This window comes from Amphibalanus amphitrite, unplaced genomic scaffold (assembly GCF_019059575.1).
Source record: "Amphibalanus amphitrite isolate SeventyFive unplaced genomic scaffold, NRLGWU_Aamphi_draft 000471F_arrow, whole genome shotgun sequence".
NCBI classification, from domain to species: Eukaryota; Metazoa; Arthropoda; class Thecostraca; order Balanomorpha; family Balanidae; genus Amphibalanus; species Amphibalanus amphitrite.
This window is the reverse complement of record NW_024881965.1, coordinates 457,150-473,607: the sequence shown is the minus strand read 5'-3', so window position 1 is coordinate 473,607 and position 16,458 is coordinate 457,150. Positions and strand designations below refer to the sequence as shown.

The 16,458-nt window shown below is 50.7% G+C and overlaps 1 protein-coding gene across 1 annotated transcript in view; it reads right to left on the bottom strand.

The window, feature by feature from the left end:
• Positions 1-16,458, bottom strand: part of LOC122392139 (glucose transporter type 1-like) — a 52,092-nt gene that overhangs the window by 7,948 nt on the left and 27,686 nt on the right. The window contains exons 8-11 of the mRNA XM_043386708.1: positions 6,116-6,240; positions 4,700-4,815; positions 4,292-4,346; positions 1,009-1,116 (exon numbers count right to left, since the gene is read on the bottom strand). Of these exons, the coding sequence (XP_043242643.1) occupies positions 1,009-1,116; positions 4,292-4,346; positions 4,700-4,815; positions 6,116-6,240 (404 nt within the window). The remainder of the gene's footprint in view (positions 1-1,008; positions 1,117-4,291; positions 4,347-4,699; positions 4,816-6,115; positions 6,241-16,458) is intronic.

The following is a 16,458-nucleotide window of genomic DNA, read 5'->3' as shown; positions in this document are numbered from 1 at the left end:
CTGAGGGAACGCCGACTGAAACAGAGGTTACGCTACGAAGACTGGCTTGACGCTTCCAAAAATGTAGGCGGACTATGCATAATGAATGTCAGCGCAAGCTTAATACTCATTGGTCATTTCACAAAGAATGCATTCTCCAGATATTCAACTTCACGATAACCCATTTTATGATCGATCACACATTCTAGGTGGTAATAACGATTGAGCCAAAGTGCAAGGGTATATAGGGCCTTGAGTGCGAGATTACTATTTTTTATAGAACACGATTGAGCATAGCTATGTCACATTCACGCCTGGTAACAATGTTCTAGGATGTTCTAGGAATGTTCGCTAGGATGGCTGTCAGCACGTGATTTTATTGACCTCAACGACATCTGTCTCCTTCATCGTATCTTGTCGCAGAAGCAACCCCTATCGGTGGCCTCTCAATTCAAGAGAAACCATCAGGTTGCGAGCAGATGCACGCGTCAATCAAATTTTCTAGCAGTGCCCCGAGCCCATACCCATCATGGCCAGAGAACGTTTCATTGTAGAGTCGCGAAACTGTATAATACCGCTGTCATAGCTAAAAATCGCCAGGATCTGACGGCGCGACGTCTGAAAGCAGTGCTCAAACGTGAGTTCATGTCCCGGCGCTAGTGCGGGATACAGCCAACTCGTTATCGTGTTAGATCACCAGCTTGTATGTACTAACTGTTTTTACCTGCGATTTTACCCAAGTGTTTTTAATTCTGTGTGTTCAATGATGTTTTAATGTGCTGTTCTTTTAATGGTGCGAACTGGAGCTTTTGCTCCGATTCTCCATTGTATGACGAAAATCATAGAATAGCCCTTCTCAGAGGATATGATTGGATATTCGTGACAATAAACAATAAACAATTCTGTAGGTACAAATTTACAGCGAGTCAAAAATATCACTGATGCTTCTTATGCGACCCTCCCGCAGGACAGTTCGCCCCACCTCTCTCGTGCACTCCCTCGCGTGCGCAGCGTTTGCTGCCAACCCACCCTTGCGTGCGTCCTGCTCGCGTTGTTTGGTGATGAGCAGATATCGCGGTGACTCAGGACACATGGGCAGCAGCACCAGCTGTAGCGCCGACGGGCAGACGGCGAGACCTGCGGCACAGAGACGGGATAGGGCCAGGGGTGACTCGGAGCACACGACCAGACCTGGGACGCAGGGACGGAAAGGGGCGACTCAGGCACACGGCCAGATCTAGGGCACAGAGAGGGGACAGGGGACAGTGATTCGGGACACAGACGGGACAGGGGTGACTGGGGCATACGGGCAGACCTGGGACACAGAGATGGGGCGGACGTCGGTGACAGACGGGAATACACGACACGGAGCGAGAATGACAAGGATAAGGATGGACGATTAGCTGTTGACGACACAGATGACACACCGAGGACACAAGAAAAGATCATGTGACGAGGACATAGTCAAGCTCCTGAAAAAAATGTAAGTGGGTTTTGCGAGTTGAAAATTCAACCATGAAAACCGGTAGCTGTAACAAGGAAATTGTAGGTGCGCTGCACTACATGCTGTACTGCTGCTGTAGGAAACTGCATTCATATGATTTACCTAACGAGTCTGGTGTAACTAGTATCCTCTCGCCATGTCTGGGAGCATCCTCTCGCCATGTCTGAGACAACACCCTTAGATCATATACCCGGTGCACTCTGCTCATATCGCTGTGTGTGATATCATCGCTGCTCTGATGCGCCGTCCGCCGGCCCCGGCACTAGCACTCGGCAGTCGGCTGCGCGCAGAGCTAGACTAGAGCACCCTCAGCACGGTACGGAGGCCGGAGCACCCTCAACACGGGGGTTCTCTATATATACAGGGAACCCTCAGCAGAGCACAGAGCTAGAGCACCCTCAGCCCGGCATGGAGCACGCCGGCACACCAGTCAGACACGAGCCAGCGGTTACATCTGACGAGACGCAGCTTTTTCACGATGCACGAAAAAGGTCGAGGGACCGGGTGTGTGCACAGACGTGTTTATAGCTGCGGCGGAGTGGTCGGTGGACGCTGTAGGGTTAGGCCCGCTGAGAGCTGACGGGGCAGACGGAACCGTCCGCTGGGGCTGACGGGTCAGTGGGACCGGTAGTCCGGATACGGACCATATGTGTACACAGACCAGCCGGACACGGGATACGGGGTGATGTGTGCTTACTACTCACAGAGAGTGGCCGGGACACACGCTATAACAGCTGGCCGGGGGTAAAAAAATAACGATGAGGAATTTCATACGCGAAAGCATCACATGAATAGAATAATGAATGTCAAGGATATTGTATGCGGGTATAAAATATGGGTATTAAATATGGATATGTAGATCACTCAAGAAATCAGAACAACCTAGAATTGAAACACCCTGTCGCAGCATTCAAGAAAAAAGATAACTTCACAAACCTATCAGCTTTTTACGTTCAGTCAATCCAAACTGGAGAAGAAACTTGGACTTGTCAAATAAGAACCGAAGACTCTGATACTCAACTGAAGATAGTAGAATCCATCATAGCGATCGTTTCAGAGAAAGAATGCCTTATACTGATGGGCGATGGCACACTTCCAGTCGGGCAGGCTGATTTGCATTCTCATTTAAAAGTTGGTCCATTTGGCTACTGCGGGCGGCGGTGAAGTGGATCAGACCCGGATCAAACAATGCTATCGGGGGAGGCCTGGGGAGAGCGGCGGCCACCGCCAGCCGAGGCGTCAAAGGGCGGCGGCCGCAGCGGGTAATATTGGGCTGCCGGGCGGGGGGCGGGGGCGGGTGTGAGAGGGGACGGCCGACACTGCGCGGTAATATTCCGCCGTCGGCCGGGCGTGCCTTGATTACAGAGAGCCTCCAACGGTCGCAGACCAGGCGTTCCGGTGGACTATGAGCAGACGGTGGTCGGAGGGACCGGTGAATTATTCATACACGAAAGACGTCCGTGACCGGACACTTGTTGGGTATCGCTGATACGGTGCAGATACGGGCCAATTACTGTCCCACAGAGAGAGAAACAAACAGACAGCGACCCGGCCACCGACCGAACACATCAGTAACATACCAACTGAGTGGGAGTCAACGAACCAACAGAGGAATAACATCGCGCATTCACTATGAAGAGTTGATCGACGAACTGCTCACGGTTAGTACATGGGTCTCAAAAGTCAGGGGTCACATCAGCTCATTCAGAGGTGTCCCGATAACACCCAGACACGGTCAGACAGAGACTCTCGCCTCCACTGTCTGCCTGAGGACACGTGACCGGCATACGGAGTCGTCAGCCGCTGTCATTAGAGACTGCTCACGTACCGGGTGCTCCCGAATCGGACCGTCGTGCGGGGGCGGAGGAAGGACCCCACCCCTCCCCGACCCGACGACCGCTGCCGGCCGGCCTGGCAGCCCGCCCACCCCACGTGGCACCGGCCGGCCGCCAGTCACGGCACAGCCTGCAATTCGAGCCCGACGAAAGCTCCGGACTCGTGGCTCGGCACAGGCGGGCATTTCATGGGCCTCGGCTCGTATTGGCGCAGCTCAGAGGAAAGATATTGGACAGGTTCCCAGCTACAATGAAAAGATGAGTGCAGGGGCCCAGACAGAAAATCTATCACTCTACAGCCAGTGACGACAATTGGCTGGCTGGCTGTCGATTGTTTGACGATAAATGTTGCATCCAATCGTGCAGCTGTCAAATGAAATGCGGTTGCTAAGGTGTTTAACTATTAGTTAAATCTAACAGATACAGAAGACACGTTTTTAACGTAACCTTCTAATAATCCGTCAGGATGACTTGTCTGTTTTGGCTTCTCGTAATTACGGAAATAACCAGAAAAGCCGAGGAGTCAGAGCTGTACATACATTCAAGCGGTAAAAATTAAAGAACCAGCATTGTGCTGGTTCTTTTGTACGCAATAAGAAAAGAATATTTAACATAGCTCCTGGTAATTCCCTAACAAGGGAAAATCAATAGCCCATTTTGGCCCTCCCAATTTAGTTAACACTTTCACATGAAATCGGAGCTCCTGGAAATAAGCGAACCACAGTTAAATGGGACAGACACCTGACACCGTAAATGGCAGATGTCAGACACGTTAGCTGGAACGACAGACATGAAAGTCGCTACTGATTCCGCCGACCACGAACGACACAGGCTCCCGAGGTTAGAGCGAGGGCTAGGCTCACCATTCACCTACCAGCAGAGGGAGGGGGTGTGAGACACAGGACGCTCACCAAGCAGCATAGAGGGGAGTTGCAGACACAATACACTCAAATAGCAGACGGAGGGCACTCACCAAGCAGCAGGGGCCAGCCGTCATCGGTGCCCAGCAGCTGACCAAGGCCCAGAATCTGCAACAGACACGCACACCGTCAGTAACCGTGGCGAACCAGTATCGACACCATCAGCGAGGCATGAATTATCTACTGACTGGTGATCCCATCCCGTCCCTGCCACTCGGTGACCCAGCCCTGGCCCTTGGTGAACCCTCGATCCCTCGCTCCCACGCGGTATCCCGCCTCTTCTACTCACCGACCCGTCCCTGTCACTCCCGTCCCGACCTGTCACCCGGTCTCCGCCGCTCGGTGACTGACTGCCCCTCGGTGACCTCCCTGCCCCTCGGTGACCCCCCCCCCCTGCCCCTCGGTGACCTGTGACCCCTCCCTGTCCCTCCGTAACCCTGCCACTCTGATCTCGGACCCACCTGTGAGAGCAGCATGCCAATGGTCACTGCCAGCTGGTTGACGATACCGACACCGCCCCGCAGGTTCACAGGAGCTATCTCCGACACATACATCGGCACCAGGGCCGAGCTCATGCCTGTGGCGACAGACGGACGAGTGTCAAGGCCAATTAGGACTAGACGGACCTCTTTCACCGGTCCGTTTTGAAGCCGGCGTTTTGAAGGCAACACAACAATTATCACAGCTCAGTTACGAGTTACCTCACATTGCATAGCACGACTACATTTTTAGGTGATGGTGGTACGGAACGGCAATAACGGCGCTCGCAGCACTGCATCGCCGAAAGGGAATGATAGCATAAGCCGTAAACACAGCTTATGCTGGGCTGAACGGGAGAGGGACGCACACAATACGCCAGGCTAGCGACTGGCGATAATACGGCGGACTCTGGACAAGTTGAACTGGATTGGAACTGCGACATCATAGAAGCTCCACACAAAGTCATTCCAGACCACGCAAAGGAGTTGAAGTCAATGCAATCTGAATCAGATTCAAACATAAGTTCAGATTGACTTATCAAGCGAATTGAGAAAGTTAAATGAGATTAGGTTTCTAATATGTGGACTTTCTGCAAACCGAGTGAAAACAAAGTGTATGCTTTGGTTCGCAAGAAGTCATCTGAAACATGTAACTGTGGGGAATGCAGAGTTGTCCTCCTCAAAGTTCACCCGAATTTACGAATCCAATTAGTTGAAAGCAGATGTCGATACCAGGTAATCGACTTTGGCCTCAGATCAACTGAGCCAGTGTTCAGCTCAGCTCTCAGCCACAGATGACTGAATGCTTTGTTGAGCCAACTTAGGCTATTATTTTTGTAATGGCCCTGGCTGCTAGACGAAGTGATAGCAAATATCGAAAACAATGTTTTTTCTTCTTCTTTAGAAAAAGATTGGATGCCGCTTTATTCCATGCCTATCTGAAACAACAACAGATAAAAGCGTCTACTGATGATTAAATCGTATCTGCATCAACTGGTTGACATTATCATGCCTCGAGCGACGCCCCAGAGTTCCAGTCGCCAATATTGAATCTCTATTTAGAGCGCTGGGTATTGGGTAGGGTAATCGGCCGCCACAGTGTGGCCGACGGCCGTCGCAGTGTGGGTGACATCCAGCAACCACTGCTGCCTGGTGCGGACATGAAGGCTCGAATGAATATTGGCGGATCCAGGAAGGCGCTGTAGGACCCTACCGGATGTGGAATCATGCTTCGATAAAATCCCCAATTTCTGAAGACTCGTCGAATTAAAATTTCGTTTCATTATGTATTGCCGTGCAATAAATTAGGCGGGGCGGGGGCGGGACAAGAAAGGGCAGAGGCGTTGTGGGAATGAGGCGGGACGGGCCGGGTCGCACGGCTCTGCACCCCGCACTGACCGCAGTTGTAGCCGATGACGAGCCGGCCGACGATCAGCAGCTCGTACGAGTCGGCCATGCTGCTGAAGCCCATGAACGCGGCGCCCACGATACCAATGACGTCATTCATCATCAGGCCGCCCCTCCTGGAACGGAACACGGCGGCGTCATCAGCTTCCACGAAACACACAGACACACAGACGGCGGGGGACAACACCGAGCGGCTGACGCTCCAGACGTCCGGCCGGAATGTGTCGATAATTACCCCGGTCTACCGGGTAGCGGCACCATTACCGGCACGTGGACCAAATAAAGGGGGCCTGTGACTCCCACGCCATTTGTGAATGGCCATCGGAAAGGTCGCACCTGGTCCTGGATGCCGCTGATGCACCTGCATAAGTGCATATGTATCGACTAACGATACACTGTACACACTGCACAAGTGCACACTGCACATGCCTACGCCGTCTTTTTATTGTTCTACGAATTTCATTCACAACCCTCATATGGTTCTGCGGCAATAGTCGGATATTTGTGAACCCGATTAGATATCACTGAAAAAAAATTTTACTCAGGCCAGCCATTTCTCAGTAATAACTCATGAAGAAACTCAGTGAATACGATAGTGGTGCTCACTTATTGGCTGATCTAACTCACATCACCAGGGTGACTTCGTTATGCGTGAGTTCTGAGTGCTTAGTTTCGTGAATTCGAACTGAGTCGGAAATGAGTTTTGCTTGGGCAAATCTAGTTTCCTGCGCAATGCATGAGTTCTCGCGAATTCACGTGCAGTTGTGCGTGAGGTACCCCCGGCTTGAAGATGCGCGCATGCGCGGCAGGGTGAGTTTCCTGCGTGATGCGTGAGTTCGCGTGATGAGTATTATAGCCGTTGCGTTCGAAAACCGCGGCGCGCGCTTCAGTCCGTTGTGGCGCGGTGACTCGCGTAGTTCACGTTGAATTGTTGAGGCTATTGTGAAATTGTGCGGGAGAGTGCAGGAGCGGGGAAGGCGTGCAGCGAAGGATGGGACGGGTAAGTTATCTGTGAAGAGCTCGGTGATTGTCGATGAAGCTTTTATCAATCGCATGCGCCGCGGAGAACAGGGAGGTGAACGGATGGACCAGCAGACATTCCCCGCCGGCGTCAGGAGGTCGGTGCCAACCGTGAACGGCGGAGCAGATCGATCGAGAAACTGAGGGATACCTACCCGGCATAGTTCGAAAAAGAAGAGGTGAGTTATGTTATATTTAAATTTAACCCTTGCATGTGTGCGGCGTTTTCCAGCTTCTAATGTGTGTGTGTGGGGGGGGGGGGGTCGGTTGGACCCCCCTTGCCGTTTGGCCCCTGATCGAGCTAGAGCTTCGCGGAAAGAACGAGCGTGTTGCCCGTGACGAGAGGAAGCCGATGATACCCAATTTTAAGGTCCTAGGTCATTGGTTGACCTTCCAGGTCAGGTCAATGACCCAAAGTCGGGAAAATCGGGACCTATTAGAAAGTCGTAAAGTGTGGCTGCTAAGGGGTTTTTCGGGGTACTGATCACGAATATCGTGTTAGTTTTGATCACAGATGATGTCTTTAAGCATTTAGACCAGGTCGGGTCAGGTCAGGTCACGTCAATCAGTAGGCGTCGTGACGGGTATTCGTAGTACGTGTCAACCGCCTCTGACAGCTTCGTAACATGTTACGAAGGCACCAAAACTACTTCGTAAATGTTCAAATGGAGTGTTAAATTCGAATTCAGCTCCAAAAAACTAGCCTAGAAACATGTAAAACTCGAAAAAGTGAACCGAGGTCACCCGAGGTCACCAAAGGTCAATGACCTGACCTGACCTTCAGGTGACCTTGACACCCACCCTAATGCATGGGAGTAACATCAAATCACATGTTTGAACGTTTGAAACCACGACAAGCTTGCAAACGCGCGGCTAATGCGAGCCGACGTACGCCGAATCGCGATTCCGGCCAAACATGGTCTCGGAAAAGAGGTCACAGGTCAAAGGTCATTTGGGTCAGGGTCATGAAAGTTTCAGGGTAGGTGTAAAATTGATCAATGCGATGGTACTGAAAGTTTCGTCGCGATCAGCCGCTTTTTACGCGAGTTATTCGCGAAAAACCATGGGGAAAGGGGGTCAATCCGACCCCCCCCCCCTACACATGCGAGGGTTAAAAAAAACATGTTTGTGGGATAATGTTGTCCTTATCCTAAAAGAACGTTCATTTGACCCTTTTTACTTCTTTAAACAAGAACTCCGTCACGACCCGATGTTTTTTTTTTGGGGGGGGGGGGCGAAGGTTGTTTGAAGTCGATTCTTTCCATGCAGCATCCATAGGCACAATGTTAAAAATGTAAAATATTGGGGGACACGTCCCCCGTACCCTTCCCCCCCCCCCCCCGGTGGTGGAGCCCATGGTCTTAATTCCGCTCGCTGAACCGTTTAAGATTCTTTTGTCTCGTTTGTGCTTATTATTTTTCCGCTGTTATTATTTTTTCCGACTGTTTTTTTTTTTAATGCCTACACACATATTTTCGTACACTATTCGATTTCAGCGAGCATTTTCAACCTTCCTTACATATTAGATTATTAGATACCGCGGCGAGACGCGTTTGGACGTGACATAATTATTTCCATTACTGTTAAGTATAACACATTTTATGTGATTGTTTCAAGCTGATTTTAATATTGGACGCCCATGGAAGTGTTTTGCGAGACTAAAACCCGACTGTTAAGGTGACCATCCGACCTTGACCCGCGCTGTGCGGGGTGGCGTTTTACGCCCCCCACCCCGCCCCCTCAGGTTTTTCGCGAATATCTAAGAACGGCGGCGCGCAGCGCCACCATTTTCGGCACACCTGCTCATACATTTGTTTCTGCATATGAAGAAATTTTAGACCCAGGTCGTTCAAGGTCAGGTCACGTCAAATGACTTAACATCGGAACAATTTCAATGGTCGCTGACGATCGCACCGTTCGCAACGTGCCATGGAAACCGTTCGATATTTTTGTCATTTTCGCTCAGGGAATTCACCGCTCGATTTCACACCAGTTTGAGGTAAAATGTCAAAAAAATATCGAACGGATTTCATTGTATAGCGTTTTTGATACTGTCCCATCACCATGTCTCAAGTATCAACCTTACGGCATGTATAAAATATATTTGCTAGTGCAATAAAACACCTCATATGTGTTCAGCTTGACGGTTTGGATCGACTGATATGCAACATGACCTGGTCAGGTCAACCTAAGGTCAAGTTTTAAATATGGCCTTTCAAGGTCTAATTATAGTTCATTCGTCCCGACGAGAGGAACACTATGCTAACGGCAAAATAAATGTCGTGACTCTTGAGTGGAAAGTATTACAGAAAACATTTTGGTAAAAACGGCTTTTTTAGAGTTTTTGCTCCCTGGAGGCTTAACCCTCGCCCATGTAGGGGGGGGGGTTGGTGCAACCCCTGAGGTTTTTCGGAAATAGTGCAAAAACGGCGGCGCGCAGCGCCGCCAAATTTTGGGTACCTTATGGGGCAAACCTTGCGCATCTTTTGATAAAAAAAAATTTGACCGGGTCATGTCAGGTCACGGAGTTATGACGTCACAAAGGGAACAGCCTCCGGCCGGATTTTCACAAACTGAGTGCCAACGCCCGAGGTTTCCTGCCGGTGGTACGGACATCGGTTGATGGATCGTGATGAAACTTCCCATGCATGTTGGGGCAAGTATTGGCTATCATATGGTATAAGAAACTTGACCGGGTCAGGTCAGGTCACGGAGCTATGACGTCACAAGAGGAACAGCGTCCGGTACTATTTTTGAAAAGCGCCCGAACCACTATTTTGCTAATTCTTGTCACCTCAATGGGAATATGCAGCAATATTAGCTTCTATAGGGAGCAAATGGACCTTCCAAATCCAAAAATACAATCAGATTTCAAAAATTTAAATTTTGATTTTTCGAATTTCTGCCGCCGACTGTGACCTTGCCGACTTCCGGCGCTCCCAACGCGCCATTTTTAGAGCTAGGGAAACGAAATACATACCAAACGATAGAAAATTGATCAAGGAACACGATAGTGAAGGTTTCAAGTCGATATCTCCCACCGTTTTGCCGCAACCGCCGCGGAAAGTTGAAAAAGTCTATTTTTCCGAAAATTTGACCTTTGACCGGTCAAAAGTAGGTCAAATGTTGACCTAGGACCAAAAAATATACCACCAATCGCGAGATCTCGGCGAGAGCAATCCGTTGGTCTTTTCCGCTAAGCTCTACGACGCTCCGTTTTCAAACGCCAAGGAGGGGGTCGCACCAACCCCCCCCCCCCCTGCATGGGCGAAGGTGGCAGATTGCCGTTTACGGGCGAGGGTTAATTGTTGACCTGAGGTCAAATCTGAGATCAAACGCCAGCAAAAAAAAAAGTCGAAAGGGCTTTTGACTGCATTTTTCCGCGGGCAGCTCTTTTGGTTCCGAGTTAAGCACCAGTTTTTCGAAAATATTGAAATAAGCAAAATTTGGCCTTTCCTGACCTCTGGTGACCTGGCACTTGACTTGACCTTAAAATTACCCAAGTATTTCCTTAAATATCTTTAATGCTTTTTCGAAAGCCGCTTACGGCGTGTCGCTACGTGGCCCAACCCCAACAGCCGAGTTAGAAGAGCGGACGTGAAGACGACCCCCTCCCCCGAGTACATCACGGTAAACTCAGAGCACCAGCACGGCGCGGTTTAACATTAATTTTGAGCTGAAGTAAGTTGATAACTTTTGATATTTCAATCACCTTGCATGCCCTATAACTTCCGTTTCTCTTACTGGCAAAAGAAAATCTGACTTTTTTATTGTGTTTTCAGGGAACGGCCCATTGAGCCTCCTCTGCATCTTGGCGGAGAAGGCGTCAGTGGTGGCGTACACGGGTGACGAAAATTTGGATCACCCCTATCATAACAAGTCCGAAGAAAACGAACGGTGCCGCCTCATCGTGGAGCGAACGGAAGTCTTGTGGGGATCCATGGTTTGGAAGGGAGTTTTTGCTGTGGGCGACGGCGCACTTTGTGCTCAGTCAACAAAACGGCGCACAAAGTGCGAAACACGCTGTGGTTTGTGTGTATCCATGTGCTCCACACACCATTCAATTCTGAGCGCCAGCCACCTGTAGCCGCGAAGACTGAGGTCGAGAAGCTGGCAAAGAGTGAAGCTGAGCTGACGTGGAGTCGATCCCCCCCCCCCCCGACGCAGTTTGGCGTGTGTCAGAATTGAAATACAGCGCAATGCGACCGTTTCTACAAACATGTATTTCTTGTAAGGGCTGGGGCGAATAGTGCAAGACTAGACGTTGGTCGGGCATGGTATAATACAGATATGTATGCTGGTTTTGGGCAATGATTCGTTATATATTGGCCAATCCCAATATATAGACTAGGTGCCTGGTAGTGGCTGTTGTATCAGCATCATGCATGCATATTGCATAATGCTGATGCGGCAGCTGTTATCATGGGCGGCGAGCCTATGCATTGGCTTGAGCCAATATAAAACGAATCAGATCAGCCGTTTCAGGCGGCGCCTGAGTAACACCCGAGTATCGTATGAGTTATCGACGTGAGTACGGTCTGAGTACAGCCCTAGTTTTCACTGAATAACCGATGAGTTCCAACTGAGTTATGGCCGTACTACCACCTGAGTTATACATTAGTACCAGCTGAGTTACATGTGAGTTACTTCCTAGTTTTTCATGAGTAATGACTTACTAATACCTGAGTTTGGCCTGAGTTGTCTGAGTAGGACATGAGTTACGCATGAGTACTTACTGAGTTTTATCTGAGTTTTACCATCGGACAAAATGGCAACTCACTTTGTTACTCACATGCTACTCACTTGCAATGAGTTTTGCCCGAGTTTTACCTGCGTTCCGCCCTGAGTTTTACCTGAGTACGCGGATTTAGAGTGAGTTTTACCATTGGACAAAATGGCAACTCAGTCATTACTCAGAAAAGTGAGTAAAAAAATTTTTCAGTGATGTTACGGGCCAAGTGCGAAGGCTAGTCCGTTTGCGAACGGACTAGTCCATTCGCGAATGGACTAGGCCGTTTGCGAATGGCGGTCCGTTCGCAAACGGACTAGTCCGTTTGCGAATGGCCGGCCATTCGCGAATGGCCTAGGCCGTTTGCGAACGGACGGGTTGTGGCGTTGCACTTAGCCGCCGGAAGCATGGATCCTCGGATTGGGGTACGATTCCGAATGAATGGGGGACCGCTGGTTGATGCAGGGGCGTCGCCGACGGGGGGGGGGGGGGTCGGAGGGGTCCGGCCCCCCCCCCCACACACACACACACATTCTTGAAAATATACCGGTCCGACGCCTCCCCCCCCCCCCCCCCCCCACACACACACTTTTGGCCACGAAAATCGATCAAGAATAAAATAAATATTTTAAAAACGATTTTGGTGCATTCTCAAAATAAAATTGTCTAATCCGAGGAGTTTTCAGTAATTGGTGGGGATTACTTTGATGACCGTCCGACCAGATCCCCTAGTCGAAAATCCGTGGCGACGCCACTGCGTCTATATGTTTAGTTTGTTCTCCGGAGCAGATCTGCGAGCTGGCGCAACTCTGGGTTAAGGTCTCCACACACCTGGTCCATTCGGGATGCGACTTTCCGCTGAACCCTGCACAACGCGGAAATTACAGCAACGTGTTGCCGCTGGCCAGGCTTCGGCCACCGATCTGGATCTGGGGAGGTCAAATATCCCCGTGACTTTCGAACAGCGGAGAGTCGCGTGGTGTGCGGAGGCCATTAGTACTAGAGTTGCAAAGTTTCCCTACCGCACTACCGGCATGCCGGTAATTTTTCACTACCGCAGGTTTTTTCGTGGTATCTGGCATGTCTTGCCGGTAGCATGCCGGTATTTTTGGTTTTGCACAAAAAAATTATTAGCATATTATTCAAACTTTGGACACTAAGGGCTATCAAATTGTAAGAACAACAATCTTAGCCATTGCAAAATACATTTTGTGATAGAGTGGCTGCTGGGTGGGATGGGTACCTACTGAAATTGCCAAAATGTGGCATCTCTTGTAGGGGTAAGCTAGAATCAACAATGCAGGTTTTTAGTATACCGGTAATTTGGTGGTGTTTTTGCTTGGGGCGTGGTAGCATGCCGGTATCCCAGAAAATTTTTGTGGGGCGGGGCGGTGCCGGTAGCAGCCTTTGGGGGAAACATTGCAACTCTAATTAGTACCGTGCTCCGGCCTCCCCGCTGATGACCCGACCTGACCTCGGTCGAGTTTGTGGCGCTCAATTCATTCTGCTCTGGTGTGGTGTACCGGGACAGTGCGGCTTGTGTGGTGAGTGCGGTGCGGTGAGTGTTCGAAAAACTGTTGTGTTGCATTGCATTTAACAATACGCGCACTGCAGGGGGGGGGTTGCTTTCAACCCCCCTGTGGTTTCTCACAGATCACGAGAAAACGGCGGCGCGCAGCAAAGCCAAATTTTGTATACCTTTTCTCCCATATTCTGCGCACATTGTGTGAAAATGCTGACTCCAGATGACCTAAGGTCAGGTCACCAGGCCAGGTTAAGTGACGCCGGTTGAGTTACCAATACTTTGCACGCATCATTTCACAGGGACTTTGCACATGTGAAGTTGACTTGCCAAGTTGACGTCACTTTGCTGGATATTTCGCACTTGGCCTGACTTCGCACTTGGACTGGGAGCATAAACGCCCGTCCATTCGCAAACGGCCTAGGCCAACTGCAATAACGCACATGGACTAGTCCATTCGCAAACGGCCTAGTCCAAGTGCGTTATCGCACTTGGACTAGGCCATTCCCGAATGGACTAGCCTTCGCACTTGGCCCGCAACAGATACATCGTGTACCTAGATACTGACAGCACACTCAGAGTACCTATATAGAAAGAGCTATCCAGTCTCGGAGTTGGTGTTCATTGCGAGAGAGAGGGAGGGAGGGGAGAGAGAGAGAGAGAGAGAGAGGAGAGAGAGAGAGAGGAGAGAGAGAGAGAGAGAGAGGGGAGGGAGGAGAGAGAGAGGAGGGAGGGAGAGGAGAGAGGAGAGAGAGCGAGCGAGAGGGGAGGGCGAGAGGGAGAGGGAGGGGGGGAGAGAGAGAGGAGAGAGAGAGAGCGAGAGAGAGGGAGAGAGAGAGAGAGAGGAGAGAGGAGAGGAAGAGGGAGGGAGGGGAGGGGAGGAGGGAGGGGGGGAGGGGAGGAGAGAGGGGGGAGGGAAGAGAGAGGAGAGAGAGGGAGGGAGGAGGGAGGGGGGAGGGAGGGAGGAGAGAGAGGAGAGAGCAAGAGCGAGAGCGAAAGCGAGAGCGAGAGAGAGGGAGGGGGAGAAAGAGAGAGAGAGAGAGAGAAGAGAGAGAGAGAGAGAGAGAGAGAGAGCGAGAGAGAGAGAGGAGAAGATAAAGAAGAGATATAAAAAACAGAGACGAGATGGAGTGTGAAAGAGAAGAGGCAATTGAAAGAGATAGAGAGGCGGGTTTCTCCCGTCCGATACCCCAGTCGACGGCCACAAGTCATGAGCGCGCCTCGGGCCGATCTCTCCGAACAACTATCACCCATCGGAAGCCAGTTCGGACGGCAGGCAGGAGCAGCGGCGACGGTGTGCCACTGTCCCCCCCCCCCCCCCCGGACGGAACGATCCTGTGGCGGTTATATAACGTGCCGTCGGCCCCCGAGCAGCACCCGGCCAACCTGCAGAGTAGGTACCTACGGACCCCACTGACAGACCACCGGGACGCCGTCCGTTCAGGGACGGCGTACAACACGTCCGTTCAGGGACGCCCCTCTGCTCCGCCTGGCTGAGTCGACACGAGCAGGTTACATAAGCTGCCTCCTGCATTAGTGATACAGTGATGCCGGCAAGAAATAAATCGGCTGGAACTTGGAACCGATCCAAGTTAGTTTTGAGATATGAAGCTCCATTGTCGGTCAAAGAGAAGGTATATAGAGCACAAAAGATGGCAAGACGAGAAGCAAGTGAAGCTTGCTTCTCGTCTTGCCATCAAGTGTATCTAATGCCGTGTATGTCTTGCCATCAAGTGTATCTAATGCCGTGTATGTCTTGCCATCAAGTGTATCTTGCCGTCAAGCGTATCTAATGGGTTATCTAATGCCCATTAGATACGCTTGGCAGCTTTTGCTGCCACAGGACAAAATAGCGCCGCATTCCTAAACGTTGCGGTGAACTTTCAAAGTTCTCACCCGAACGGAAGACCAAAACAATGCACGTCATGTGCGCTCCTAATTATTGATTGAGAAAGCGAATGTGCTGAGAAATAAACAATTTATCGCGGGGGTGCAAGGGGCGCGCGATGGCGGCCGTGCGGCGGACACCAAAGAAGTCAGTTGCGAAGGTGGTGTGAATAAATGTTACCTTTCATTATTGATTATTGTAAAGAAATGTGTGTTATCAATGGGAAGAGCTTAGGTGCGACATGAATTTATCTAAGTATCGCCAATCGTGCGTTATATTTAAGTGGCAGCAAAAGCTGCCAACCGTATCTTACGTAGTCAAAATGGAGCAGTTACGTCCCTTTTTGCTATGCCATTCGTAAGTGAGCAACAATGTCTGGCTTTATGGCTCATAGTGTTATGCGCCCAGTTCTTTGCCTTTCCAAAAATGGTCATTACCGGGGTTTCTGCTATTTATTCTTGTCTGCAGAGCATTGCATACCAACACACTACCAGGCGTGTAATGTGTTCCGCCATTGCTGAAGCAGGGACGTTGAACGGAGTGGTGCGGACAAACTGTCATCAGAGGCGCCATCCCTCAAGGGCGCGCCGTCGCCTAAGGGAAGGTGGTGTCGTGACTCATAGATGAACGGGAAGAGGGGCGCCTGCTAGGCCTATTGGGGCGCCTTTGAGGCCTAAAGGGCGCCTACGAAGGTCATGGCCATAATGGCGCATCTGCACGAAAGAGGGGCGCCTGCATACCGAAGAGGGGCGCCTATGAAGCCCAATGGGGCGCCTCTACGAGAAAGAGGGACACCTGTAAGGTCTATAGGGGTGCATGTAATGTCCATAGGGCACCTTTATGCGAAAGAGGGGCGCATTGCATATGAAAAAGAAGCGCACTGCACAAGAAAGAGGGGCGCCTCTGAGACCTATAGGGGCGCCGTTGATGACCAAATGGGCGCTTACATGGGAAAGAGGGGTGCCTATAAAGCTTAAAGGGACGTCCTCCATGTTAAAAAGGGGCGCCTGGGACTTGAGCGCCCTTCCGAGCTGTCCGAGGTCGCCGGAAAGTTTGTATATGTCCAGCTCCTGCTGCACTATCCACCAAAATAATTCGATTGGATTTAGGCCAGCTGTTCCCTAGCCAAGTGTCCTTCCCCAAGATATCGGACAGATGGTCCTGGCATCGCCTAG